Below are 14,789 nucleotides of genomic sequence, written 5' to 3'. Positions count from 1 at the left end.
CTCTCTTGACATTTTCCTTCTAACTTGATATTTTCCTTCTAACTAATTTTAACTATTTTTGTTCTCTCCCTTTCAGCTTATATACCCTAGAAAAATCTTTCAGGCAGTATAAAAATTACAATGTGATTACATTCTGATTTCCAAGTGAATAATTAAAATGAATACAAGTAAAAAGCAACATGTTTTCCATAGCCTTTACATGATTAAATTATCTCAAAAACACATGTACATTCACGCCCCCAGTAACTTGTTATATAGTAACAGTGTGTAAGTAAACAAGATATACTTTTATTGGCAGGCTGTATTTTAGATTACAAAGAAAGGAACAATCACTTTATTACTTATCTTGAAAGGTAATCTTTTTGTATGTGTGTATGTGTTTGATTTGTTTTTTTGAGACTGGGTTTCTCTAGCTTTGAAGGCTGTCCTGGAGCTCTCTTTGTAGGTCAGGCTGGCCTTGAACTTAGAGATCCACCTGTTTCGAATACTGGAATTAAAGGTGTGTGCCATCACCGCCCAGTGAAAGATAAACTTATAAAGAATCTTAAAGGAATCATAAATCTAAACTTTCATATATGAAAAGGAATTAGTCGACTCTACTTTAAATCTTTAGGGTGCATACCCACTCATCAATAGATTTTTTATATCAGAAGATTGAGGGCAAAAATGGGTATAAGAAATTAATCATCACCTTTAGTCATCCTAGAAAGAAAGGCATGCCACCTAATGAAAATTGGGCTGCTTTTTTCTTGTTCCCTGACCTTAAAGAGTTTCTCAGTCAACTATGTGCCTTTCTAAAACTTTAGATTCTTCTTGGTTTGTTTTTTTTTTTTTTTTTTTTTTTTTAGCTCAGTGCTATTTGACAAAATATCTTAGTCTAACTTTTATTTTCAAAGCTTTGTTTCAGCTATGATGCACTCTGAAACCTGTGAACACATCTCCCAACATTAAGGTTAAAAGAATTTAAGCTAGCTGGGCTACTGGGACTCGGTTGTTTTTCTTAATCATTAACCTAAGTCACAGTCTATATGGCTTCTCAATAGAAACTCTTGTGTTCTGTGTGACACTTCCTTATTTACATTTTTAAGTATCCAAATTCTATTTAAACTAACATTATTATCAATTAAACAGTACAGCTTAGGAGGAAATCATCCTAATAATAATCCACCTCTAAAAATCTACAGCAGGATGGGATGTTTCCACAGGGTAAACACTACATTTACAGGCAGTGGTGATCTCCCCACTCCCATTCACACCATGCTAGATACTTGAGAAATATGACAGCAGCAAACAAAAGACATCCAGGAGTCTGTGGTCTCAGGGTTTTGCCTTTTTGAGATTCACCCATCAGGGATTTGCCTCCTGGTGGGTTGACATCTGAACTTCAGTGCTGCCCACCTCTCTTCTGACATGGCCACCAGCACAAACTGTAAAAGGAAAAGCTTGACAAGACAAGTGTGTCAAGATGTGTCTAAGAGCCTGTTTCTTTTTTATTAAGAACCAGATAAGGTGGAGGGAGCAAAAAAAAAAAAAAAATTGCTTGGGAGTTAAGAGTACTGGCTACTCCTCCAAAGAACCAGAGTTCAGTTCCAGCACCCACATGTCAGCTCACAGCTGTCTGTGACTCTTATTCCAGGGCATCTGATGCCCTCAAGACAAGTGTGCAGGCAAGACACCAATGCACATAAAAATAATAATAAAAAAAAAACCCTAGGAAAACAACAAAAAAAAAACACATAAGGGGACTAGAGAATTGGTTTAGTGGTTAGGAGCCCGTACTCTTTTTAAAGTACTCAGGTTCAATTTTTAGCACCCACATCAGGTGCTTCATAACTGCTTGTTATGCCAGAGGCTCTAACACCCTCTTCTGGACTCCCCAGGTACCTGTATTTGTAAGTGTATATGCCTACACAGACATAAACACATATACATAATTAAAAATTAAAATAAATCTTTAGGAAAGGAACCACATAAGTAGCTGATGGAGGAGGGTCTTTGTGTTGCTTCCATTGGGTAATAAAGAAACTGCCTTGACCTTTGATAGGCCAGTCCTTAGGTGGGTGGAGAAGACAGAACAGAATGCTGGGAGGAAGAAGGCAGTGAGGCAGGTTACTGGACGCATGTTAAGATCCTTCCCGTTAAGACACCACCTTGTGGTGCTACACAGATGATTAGTAATAGGTTAATCAAGATGTGAGAATTAGCCAATAAGAGGCTGAAACTAATGGGCCAGTCAGTGTTTAAATGAATACAGTTTCCGTGTAATTATTTTGGGTGTACATCTAGCTGGGTGGCGGGACACAGCCCGCCGTTCCTTCTACAAGTAGCTAGGTGTGATAGTACTTACCTAATATTCCAGCACTCAGGAGACTGAAGTGGAAGGGTCATGAGTTTGAAGCCAACCTAGGCTGAGTTCAAGTAAAACTTTTTGGGAGATACATAGCCTAAACAAAACCAATACTAGGAGCCAGGCGGTGGTGGCACATGCCTTTAATCCCAGCACTCCCGTTATACACATGATGATGATTGATGATAATAATTTTTAGAAAGGTAAGCTGGGTGGTGGTGGCGCACACCTTTAAACCCAGGACTTGGGAGGCAGAGGCAGGTGGATCTCTAAGTTTGAGGCCAGCCTGGTCTACAAGAGCTGGTTCCAGGACAGGCTCCAAAGCTACAAGAAACCCTGTCTCAAAAAACAAACAAACATAAAAAAATTAATAAGCTAGTAAGAATAGAAGATAATTTCAGTGACTCTGAGGTTAGGTAATGAGAAATAGCCAAAGGTATAAGAAAGTAATAATAATAATATAACACTTAAGTCTGACTAGATTTTATGAAAATTGGTATTTTGTTCAAATGTTGAATATCTGCTATACAGTACTAATTGCTTTTTTAAAAAATATTTATTTTTATGTATACAATATTCTGTCTGCATGCATGCCTGAAGAGGGCACCAGACCTCATGGTTGTGAGCCACCATGTGGTTGCTGGGAATTGAACTCAGGACCTTTGGAAGAACAGGCAATGCTCTTAACCGCTGAGCCATCTCTCCAGCCCCCTACTAATTGCTTTGTTTGTTTGTTTTTTGAGACAAGGTTTCTCTTTGTAGCCTACACTGTCCTGGAACTCAGTGGTCCACCTACCTCTGCATCCTGAGTGCTGGGATTAAAGACGTATACCACTACCACCCAGCAGTTACTTCTTTTTTAAAAGATCTATTTATTTTATGTTTTTGCCAGTATGCATATATGTAAATCACATGTATGCCTGATATTTGCAGAAGCCAGAAGAAGGCATCAGATCCTGGAACTAGAGTTACAAATGGTTGTGAACCTCCAATTAGGTGCTGCTAACTGAACTCAAGTCCTCTGCAAGAGCAGCGAGAACTTTTAACCTCTGAGCCTCTAGATACTTTGATTTTAAGAGAGATTCTCATGTAACCCATACTGGCCTGGAACTCAACTTACTGAAGATGGTCTTGAACTTTTGATCTTCTGACCTTACCTCTGGAATGTTGGGATTATATATGTGCACCACCACGCCCAGTTTATGCGGTGCTGGGGCTTAATGCAATCTTAAAGCCTAAACTACATTCCTAGCCCTGCTTTAGACACTGTTGGAAATGCTAGGATTACATCTGAGAGCATGTACCAACAAAAATCTTTAAAACTAAAACTTTTATTCTAGCATTTAGGCAACTATTTTTTTCCCATCAGAAAACATGTATTGATGGAGGAGGTCATGCGTGTAATCTCAGCTCCTGGAGAGACTAAGTAAATTTGAGGATAGGCTAGGTAACACAGCGAGATCCCACATTAAAAAGAAAAAAGGGAGGGTGTATAAAAATGATATTTGAAGTAAATCAAATATTTTGGGTTTTTTTTTGTTTTGGGGGTTTTTTGTTTGTTCATTTTTTTTATAAGACAGTCTCATTATACAGTACTGGCTGGCCTAAACTTGCTATATAGAATAGTCTCGCTTTGAAATCAAAGTTAGACCTATCTGCATTTTGAGTGCTGGGATTAAAACAACCATGCTTAACCTAAATGATCTAAAAAATAAAAGCAGGGCTACATGGTTTGATTTTAACCAAATGAATTTTCACTGGCTGGGCTATAGACCAGGCATGCATTTCTTTTCTTTTTTCTTCTTTTCTTTCTTTCTTTTTTTCTTTTCTATTTTTGATTTTTCAAGACAGGGTTTCTCTGTGTTATAGCCCTAACTGTCCTAGAACTATAAGAATAGACCAGGCTGGCCTTGAACTCACAGACATCTGCCTGCCTCTGCCTCCAGAGTGCTGGGATTAGAGGTGTGCACCACCACCACCCGGCCAGAAATGCATTTCTTCTGTCTACTCTCAAGGGTAATGTATACACTAAATACTCTAGTCTGTATTTCCTTTGTGTATTAGGGGATACAATTGTGTATGGTTGTCTGTACCAGTGAGTGTATGTGTATATAGGCAAGAAGTTGATATCTAGTGTTTTCCTCTAACATTCTCCATCTTATTCTGAGACCAAGTCTCACACTGAACCTGGAGCTTACCACAGTCAGTTGTGTTGGCCAGTGAGCCCCAAGGTTCTGCTGTTCTCCACCTCCCTCCTTTGCTCTCGTCCTGGGGGAACAGGTGCATGCATGTCTATGTTCAGATTTTTATTGGGCACTGGGGATCTGAACTCCAAACCACATGCTTGCACAACAAGCACCTTTATCCAGGTTCTAATTTCCTTTTCTGATGTAGCTTACCTATTGGTGGCTAGCAGCTAAATAATTGAAAATTTTAACATTAAAGACATAAATTGTCTGATAACTTTAATACGTTATAATATATGAATTATATAGATAATTTTTCATAAATAGTATTTTTGTTGGTGTTCAACATTTAATCTCTGTAAATATCAAGCTCATAACCTTATGCTGATGTTTTGAAGTATGTAAATACAATGTAGTATATACATGAACATACACTTGTGCAAATGCATAATGTAGAAGGAGGAACCTGCAACAGTATGCATGTGACTATCGTGGAATCAGTTTATGGAATCAGTTATCTTCTTTTACATTGTTTCTGGGAGTAGAACTAGGGTTACGAGGCTTATATAGCAAGTGCCTTTACTGACTAAGCTATTTTGCTTGCCCCTATGCTGATGTTTCTTTGATAATTTCAGATTTTTGAACATCATACTGAAGGGGATATCAATAAAAATGTCAACAGTGTACTGATAAAAAGCCTGAGCAGAACCCCGTCTAGTTGCAGCAGTGATCAGGATTCAGTCAAGGCTGATGGAATCTCTCTGGACATCAGTAGTAAGACCTCTCTTTATTATTTTTTTTTTCCAAGAAAGGTTTTCCATGTGTAACTCTGGCTGTTCTGGTTTTCACTATGTAGACCAGGCTGGCCTTGAACTCAGATCCTTCTGCCTTTCTCTCCTGCGTGCTGGGATTAAAGGCATTTGCCACCAGCACCTGGCTAGCAGTAAAATCTTTATGAAGGCTAAATAATAACAGTTTGTTGAATCCTTGATTAATAAGTACATTTCAGTATAGGAAATATTTTAATGCTATATAAACCCTCTCGGGTATAGAGTTAATAAGTAATATTTCACTTACATTTGATTTTTAAAAAATTTAAAGTCCTACATCTTGGTCCGCAGGCAACAGAAATGAGCTGTCATGCTGGATGTGGCTATAGGAAACCTCAAAGCCCACTCCACAATGACACACTTCTTCCTGAGAGTGTAACTTTCTATGGGCCAAGCATTCAAACACATGAGTCTGTGGGAGCCATACCTGTTCAATCCACCACAATAACTAAAATTAACTTTACATTTTAGTTTTGGTTTGTTTTTTGGAATAAGATCTCACTATGTAGCTTTGACTGCCTACCATTGGCTATGTAGACCAGGCTGGTCTTAACCTCATAGAGATCTACCTGCTTCTGCCTATACAGTGTTGGGATTGAAGGTGTATTCCACTGTTATAAACCTTATAGTTTCATTTCGACTTGTTTATTATATAAATTTTGCTTTGCTTCTAGCACAACGCAATAGCCAAATGGAATCACAGTTCCTTGGTGACAGTATCTGTGAAGATAGTTTGAGGGAGGTATGTTAAAGCATTTCTCACTTTAATTATTTTAATTAAGTATATGTGTATGAGTGTATGTATGCCACAGTACACATGTCACAGCCTGAGGACAACTTGCAGAAATTTCTTTCTCTATCATGTGGATCTTAGGCATTGAACTCAAGTTGTTAGGCTTAGTGGTGAGTAGTACCCTTACGTACTGAGCCATCCCATAGGCCACTGCTTCTCACTGTGGTTTTTGTTTTGTTTGTTTCTTTATGTTTAAACAGGGTCTTATTATATAGCCCTTGCTGACTTGGAACTTACTGTATAGACCAGGCTAGCATCAAACACCCTGAGATTGGTGTCTGCCTCCAAAGAGCTGGGATTAAAGGCATGAGCCACTACACCTGGCTTATTTTTTACATTTTGCTTTTTTGTTTGTTTTGTTCTTGTTTTTTAAAGTAGGGTTTCTCTGCTTGGCCTTGGCTGTCCGAGAATTAGCTTTGTACAGAGATCTCTTAACTCTCAGAGATCTGCCTGAAAGACATGCTCCATCTCCCAGCTATTTCTCACTTTTAATACTTTTTAAAAAGAGTTTGTTGATGTTTTCTTGTTATTTGGGTTTTTTTTGTTTGTTTGTTTGTTTGTTTTCTTTTTCAAGACAGGGTTTCTCTGTAGCTTTAGAGCCTGTCCTTGAAATCACAGAGATGCTCCAATCTCCGGGGGATCCAGTGCTAGGATTAAAGGTGTTTGCTACCATTGCCTAAGTTTATTGTTTTTTTGAGATAGAATGTAAGGCATTCAAGGATACCCTTAAACTCTCTAGGTGACCAGTGCTGGCCTTAAACTCCTGATCTTCACGTTTGCACCAGCTCAAGTGCTAGAATTACAGATGAGTGCCACCACACCTGGCTTAGTTGTTTTTTTTTTTAAGATTTTATTTATTCATTATGTATACAACGTTTTGTCTGTATGTCTGCCTGCATGCCAGAAGAGGGCACCAAATCTTAGTAAGGATGGTTGTGAGCCACCATATGGTTGCTGGGATTGAACGCAGGCCCTCTAGAAAAGCAGCCAGTGCTCTTAACTACTGAGCCATTTCTCCAGCCCCCTTGTTTTGTTTTTGAGGTAGCGCTTATGCATCTTAGCTGGGCTCAAACTTGATAGGTATCCAAAAGCGACCTTAAATTTTTGATACTCTTGTCTCTACCTCCAGAGTGTTAGTATTACAATTTTATGTGGTACTGGGAATCCGGTCCAGAACGCTAGGCAAATAAATGTTCTACTAACCTTGTTCATCCCCAGTCCTAGAGTTTGTTTTTTGTAATTTTTATGTATTTCAAATATAGAAAATGCTAGTTTTCTTTCTTTTTTTAAAAAATAATTTGTTTATTTGTATTTTATATGCTTTGTTGTTTTGCCAGCATGTATGTCTGTGTGAGGCTGTCAGATCCCCTAGAATAGGATTTACAGACAGTCATGAGCTGCCGTGTGATTGCTGGGAATTTAACTCTGGCCCTCTAGAATAGCAGCCAGTGCTCTTAAACCTTGAGCCATATCTCCAGCCCCAAGGCTAGTTTTCGTTGTTAAGGATTCAGCATAGTAATTATATGAAGTATTATCTTAGCCTGTTCTCTTTTGCTAAGATTGAAAACTGCAAATTGGGTAGGTTATACAGACCAGACCGCAGTTCTTTATTGTAGTGAGGAGCTGCGGGCCGTGTTCCTGCCACCCAGCTCCCTGCCGCCTGGCTAGCTTATGCCCCAAAATAACAACACACAAACTGTATTTATTTAAACACTGCCTGGCCCATTAGTTTCAGCCTCTTATTATCTAATTCTCACATCTTGCTTAACCCATTTCTAATAATCTGTGTAGCACCACAAGAGGTGGCTTACCGGGAAGATTCTAGCCTGCATCCATCTCAGAGAGGAGAGTCATGGCGACTGCTTGAGGCATCTGACTAACTTCCCTCCTTCCCAGCATTCTGTTCTGTCTACTCCACCTATCTAAATCCTGCCCTATCAAAAAGCCAAGGCAGTTTTTTTTATTAACCAATGAGAGTCCTCCATCACTTTATGCTTTGCAAAGCATTGCACTGCCACAAGCTCAGTATGTGATGATGCTTCCAGGATGGAGGAATTCTGCAGAATCTCCAGTTGACTCAGTGTCTCATGCAATAGAGCAAGCTTACTAAGTTGAGTCTATTTTCCTCTTATGAAGCCATTTATGTAATCCTTCTGGCCCTAACATTATGACCCCATCCAATTATCTACCACCACATACTATTAACATATGACCTTGGGAATTAATGTGAGTTTTAGAGGCATCATGCACCTTAACCTTAGTAAGTAGAAATATTAAGAGACAAATTGAGTTTTGAAAATTACATAACCTTAAACATGTTAGATTGGCTATGGTAGTCCACATTTTTCATTCTAGTACTAGAGAGACTAGGATTCCATGCCATACTGGGCTGCATAGCAAATCTGAGCTACAGAGGGACACCTTGTTTAATAATAGCAGTAGCAATCTTATATAAAAATTAAGAAAAGTTTGCTAATGTTTATGTTTGTCTATTTCCTTAACTCAGTAGATTAAGCTCTTTAGAAATGAATGTTATAGTTAGAGTCAAAGTGAGTTTACTTTGAGTATTCATATATCATATAAAGTTTTTGTTTTGTTTTGTTTTTTTAAGAAACTCAAAAACGGACAAATTACAATAAAGGAGTTCTTCATACTTCTTCAGGTCCACATTTTAATACAGAAACCCAGGCAGAGCCATCTTCCAGCCAAAGTAAGTACATTTCTTGGCAAAATATTCATTGCAGTTAAAATATATCCTACTTAAAAAAATTTAAATTACACAAGAGAAAGCATTTATTAAAAGACAAAATATGAGTTGGGGATGTAGTTCAGTTGGTAGAGGCCTGCCTACCTGCTTGACTCCCTGACTGCCAAGTCTAACAACTTGACTTTGTATACCCTGGTGATGCTTCCTTTCCTCACATTGAGGAACCTGTTCTAATACCAGATGTAGCTGTTCTAAACTATAAATCTAACTAGTCTTCACCTCCATCAAAGAGCTCAGAAGGATGTAATAGTACCTAACAACAGACACATCTAGCTGCCTAGACATTTCTCTGCAATGTTGGGCCATCCATCTTTGGCTTATAGGCCTAGAATATCTGGAAGACTCTTCTGTGAAGCAGAATCTTGAAGGACTGTCTTGATTTGTTTTGGCAATGTTCAACAGTCTTTTTCCTGTGTCTCACTTGTTCTGTCAGCAGTGAAGGAAGAGCAGTTTCTTGTCCAGATGTCTACCCTTGCAACATTGAAAGCAAATTCTATATGGAGTTTCTTTTTTTTTTAAGATTTATTTATTTATTATACATGCAGTATTCTGCTGGCATGTATGTCTACATGCCAGAAGATGGCCCCAGATCTTATTATAGATGGTTATGGGCCACCATGTGGTTGTTGGAATTGAACTCAAGCCCTCTGGAAGAGCAGCCAAAGCCATCTCTCCAACCCCCTAACCTCATTTCTTTTTTTTTTTTTTTTTTTTTTTTGGTTTTTCGAGACAGGGTTTCTCTGTAGCTTTGGAGCCTGTCCTGGAACTAGCTCTTGTAGACCAGGCTGGTCTCGAACTCACAGAGATCCGCCTGCCTCTGCCTCCCGAGTGCTGGGATTAAAGGCATGTGCCACCGCCGCCCGGCTTTTTTTTTTTTTTTTAAATAATTTTTATTTATTATATATGCGGTGTTCTGACTGCATGTATCCCTGCAGGCCAGAAGAGGGCACCAAGTCTCATTACAGATGTTGTGAGCTACCATGTGGTTGCTGGGAATTGAACTCAGGACCTTTGGAAGAACAAGCAAAGCTCTTAACCACTGAGCCATCTCTCCAGCCTCTAACCTCATTTCTTAATTATTCATTGGATTTTTTAAATGAGCTTCATAAACTCAATTTCCCAAACAAGAGTAGAAACATATATACACTGTTCAAAAAAAAATACTTTTAAATTTGTATCAATATACCAAAATTCATGCCAGTACAAAATATCTAAGATCAGTAGTTTTCTTTTTATCCTGTACTCCTATATTCCCCTAAATGATAAAACATCCATAACCCCGAAATCACCAACAACAACCCCCACCACCTTTGGGAATATGGGCATTACCTTCTCTGGACTGCTTTCTGTTTTCTGTGGGTGAATACATCTTTAGGGCTACCTGAGAAAACGAAAATAATTGCCAAATCCTGTAACCCTGTTGATATATATCACCTGTCAAGATTCAGGAGGTCTGCCCCAATCAAACCTGATCATATTAACCTGGAATGAGTCCATGGCCTTTTGCTTCCTGGGAAAACAAAATATAACCTCTTTTCCAATGTGATGTATTTTTTTTTTACTTCTCTTTTAAAATTAAGATCTCCCTAAAGTATCCAGGTTGGCTCAACTTAGCAGTCCTGTTCACAATCCCATGTCTATCAACAGCTGTCATTTGCTCATCAGCATTTTAAAAATTCAAAATTAGCACAACATACAGGATCCAGACTCTGTGTTTATTTTCCCTCGTTATGTGGCTTATTCTTTTTTTATTGCTTCTCTCTTTAAAGACTTTATTATTTTTAAACTATTTACTTTTTATGTATATGCCTTTTCTCTTTTTCTTAAGTCTACACATATTTTTTACTTTAAGCACACTGTAACCTGTTTTTTCCCATCTAGATCTGTCTTTACTGCATATTTTTTAGCCTCTTTATCATGACCCTTTAAACTTTAAGTGTTGTGGCTAGGTTTTCTGTCTAGGCTTTGTTGGCTGGCTCCACCCACTTCCCCAATCTTTGATAGCCAAGTCTAAAGTTTGGGGCCCCATGCCATCACATGACAGTAAGTAAAGAGGACAGCTCTCCCATGCTCACAACTTTGGGGCTGGCTCACCCACACTTCCACCAACAGGATTGGGTGTATTGTGCTAAGCTTAATTTTTACATATTGATTTTCTTTTTCTTTTTTTAAATTATGTTGATTTATTGTGTGTGTATATATATGTGTGTACATACACGTGAATCTATAGAGGTCAGAGGGCAATTTATTGAAACCACTTTGCCACCTCAACTTTCTGAAAATAATTCATAATTATTTTTTTTTGTTGTTGTTGTTTTTTTGTTTTATTGAGACAGGGTTTCCCTGTAGTTTCTAGAGCCTGTCCTGGAACTAGCTCTTGTAGACCAGGCTGGCCTCGAACTCAGAGGTCCGCCTGCCTCTGCCTCCCAAGTGCTGGTATTAAAGGCGTGCGCCACCACTGCCCGGCCCTTTCATAATTATTTTTAAAACAGTTTCAGTCCTATAAGTCATTATCCTTAGCTCACCTGAACACCTAGGAAAGAGTGGACTTTGACGTTAGAGACTTGAATTCATGTTTGAACTTGTAACTTACTGGGTAAATATCATATAGCACTTTAAGTTTCTTTGTATAATTTTTCCCACGCAGTACTGGGGTTTGAACCCAGAACCTCAGATACCCTAACTGAGCTACACTCCCAGCCCTATTTGTATAACTTTAAAAAATAGGCACTGTAGTGGGTGGTAATAACATACACCTTTAATCCCAGCACTTGGGAGGCAAAGGCAGGTGGATCTTTGTGAGTTTGAGGCCAGCCTGGTCTACAGAGCAAGTTTCAGGAGAGCTAGGGCTACTTTTTATGTATTTGCCTTTTTAAGAAACCCTGTCTTAAAAAAAAAAATCAAAGGAGACAAAGTCATTCTCAAACTTGAATATTTTTCTTATGTGGTTTTGTCCTCAAAATGGTAAAATTTGGGAGGATCAGGAGTCCAATGTAATCCTCAGCTACATAATGCTCTAGTCCAGCCTAGGCTATAATGAGACCCTTCCCCCCATCTCTCCCCCCACCCCCGGCAAAAAAAAATGGAAAAGAACAAAAAACAACATCTGGTTCTGCCGGACATGGTATCATAAGCATGTAATCCAGATTCAAGTGACAAAGGCCAGAGGATTACAACTTCAGGCTGCCCTAAACTACACAGTAAGGTTCTAAATTCTGTTTTCAAAGAAAAATGAACCAGTTCTTATTGATGGAACACTTTCTTTCTTTCTTTTATTTATTTTTTCCAAAGTTTGCTATAAACTCATCACCTACCCCTGAAGATCTGATGTTGAGACAGTATGTTTATGGACCCAAGATACAGATTTACAGAGAAGATTGTGAGCTTCTTCGCCAAAAGATTGAAGAGTAAGTACGTTTTAATTTTTTTCTGTGATTGGTTTTGGAGGGTTACAATAAACAAATGGTCTATGTGGTATTTTAATCATTTTAATTAGAATAACATCAGCATGGGAAAAGTAGATGAAATTAATTGGCAGTATGACATGAATGAAAACCCAGTTCAGCCTACAATATTGTATAGCTTTGCGTAAGTCATTTACCACCTTATAAAGTAGTAGTAATATCTATACACTGCAAATACAATGAACAGTACAAATTATTTATTTAAAATGTTTCATATTGCCGGGTGATAGCAGCACAGACCTTTAATCCCAGCACTCAGGAGTCAGAGACAGGGGGATCTCTGTGAGTTTGGGGTCAGCCTGGTCTACAGAATGAGTTCCAGGAACAGCTCCAAAACTACAGAGAAACCCTGTCTTAAAAATCAAACAAAAAATAGTTTCATATCATGATGGACAAAAAGATAAGCAGAATTTATTTTTTTTAAGACAGGGTTTTTCTGTGTAGCTGTGGCTGTCCTGGAACTCACTCCTAGGCTGGTCATGAACACAGATTTGCCTACCTCTGTCTCCCTAGTGCTAGGATTAAAGGTGTGTACCACCTTAGAATTATTATATTATGATATAATTTATATATTATGTATCTTAGAAATTACTAAATTATGATATAAATTGTTTAAAACAACATTTTAAAAGGATATAGCGTACTTTTTTTAAGATACAGGGTTTCTCTGTGTAGCCCTGCTTATGCTAGAACTCGCTATGTAGACCAGGCTGGCCTATAACTTCGAGATCTCCGTCTCTGCTTCCCGAGTGCTAGGATTAAAGGTGTGAACTCGCAAACCCCATGTACGCTTTTGGGTTTTCTAAATTGGGTGTTGCTGTACATGACTGTAGTGGGAGGCTTTTTTGCCCCGCCTGGTTCCGCAGTCGCTCTTAAAATAATCACTCAGGCTTCTATTAATTATAAATGTTCGACCAATGGCTCAGGCTTATTACTAAACTAGTTCTTACATTTAAATTAATCCATTTTCCAATGTACGGGTACGGACAGGGCAAGCTTACGAAGCTTTAATTTTCAGAGAGGACAGGAGGCTCTAGGCAGGGATGTGAGTCGTGGTGCTAGCTGGCAAGGTCTCTCAAGGGGAGTGAAGTGAGCCTGAGCTACCTTAGGAAGCTGCTGCACTCTCTGAGATGCTGAACTATGAGTTTAGAACCTAAGCTTTAGTAGTCATGAAAGGAAGTGTTAGATCCAGAAGCTTACTGTAAAGATAGCAGGCAGAGGGAAACCCTGTTGGGGTTTCAAGTCAGCCATTGATGAAAGTTTGGAAACTGATACTTTTTCCCACGGTGGGAGGTCTAGCGTTTGGAACCCCTGGCCTGATCTATCAGACTCAGGAATGCTGCAGGTCTCTTGTCCTAGGGACTGCCTAGTCCTGGCCTAATACTCAAAATCAAGTCTTTGCCCATTCAAGAATTCAGTACCTCCCCCAACACTGCCTCCTTGGTTCCCTAAAGGTACCATGGCTTCTGGAGTCTTTCTTCCTGCCTGTCCATCTCCCCCACCCACCCTTACCCCTTCTTGACCTTTCTGCTTTTTCCACACCCCAGCTTCATTGTGACACTCTTACCTGCTGTTCTTTAAATGTTGAATAATGTTTCCTGAGAGAATTCTCCCTTTTATGTAGAAAAAAATGAAAATAATTAAATTTGGCAGTATGTTAAGTCAGCTGTTTAAAACAGAATTCAAAATCCTGTATTCACTTTTTTTTTTTATTTTAGATTACAGGTATCTGCATTGACCCAAGATAAACTATTGACTGCTGTAAATAGGAACTTGTGGGAAAAAATGAAAGACTGCTCTAATGAAGAGGTATTTTTATGTCATTTTCTGATTAAGAATTGACACACGTCAAGATAAAAAACTGTTACTTTACTTGACACACCTTTAATCCCAGTACTTGGGAGGCAGAGGCAGGTGGATTTGAGTTCAAGGCCATTTATACAGAGAAACCCTGTCTTTTTTTTTTTTTGAGAAACCCTGTCTTAAAAAGGAAGAAAGAAGAACCATTATTTGATGGGATGGAGTTCTTTCATTTAGTTTCAGATGTGATGTGCTGCTGTAGTCTTATCTAATTATTACCAAGTAACTGTTAGATACAACTTTCTCTATGTGTAATAACTAATTTAATATGTAAAATATATATGATGTTCCCTCCTTTTTATTGGCATTTCTTATAAATTTAAGATATTCTTTAATTGATTAGGTATTTATTTACATGTACACTAATATATAATACTGTTTTAATTAAGAGCCTGTCACCAGGTTGTGGTACACGCCTTTATTCCAAGCACTAGGGAGGCTTTGGCAGCTGGATCTCTGTGGAGTTCGAGGTCAGCCTGATCTACAGAACAAGTTACAGGACAGGCTCCAAAGCTACACAGAGAAACCCTGTGTTGAAAAGC

General features: G+C 38.6%; 1 protein-coding gene across 1 annotated transcript in view; it reads left to right on the top strand.

The window, feature by feature from the left end:
* The window catches only part of Knl1 (kinetochore scaffold 1), a 59,696-nt gene that overhangs the window by 25,075 nt on the left and 19,832 nt on the right, over positions 1–14,789 (top strand). Inside the window, 5 exon segments of the mRNA XM_038331055.1 lie at positions 5,169–5,307; positions 6,038–6,105; positions 8,768–8,866; positions 12,215–12,330; positions 14,106–14,196. Of these exon segments, the coding sequence (XP_038186983.1) occupies positions 5,169–5,307; positions 6,038–6,105; positions 8,768–8,866; positions 12,215–12,330; positions 14,106–14,196 (513 nt within the window).

The sequence above is a fragment of the Arvicola amphibius genome, chromosome 5 (assembly GCF_903992535.2).
Source record: "Arvicola amphibius chromosome 5, mArvAmp1.2, whole genome shotgun sequence".
Taxonomy (NCBI): Eukaryota; Metazoa; Chordata; class Mammalia; order Rodentia; family Cricetidae; genus Arvicola; species Arvicola amphibius.
The sequence above is the reverse complement of the archived record's forward strand: the minus strand, read 5'-3'. Positions and strand labels throughout refer to the sequence as shown.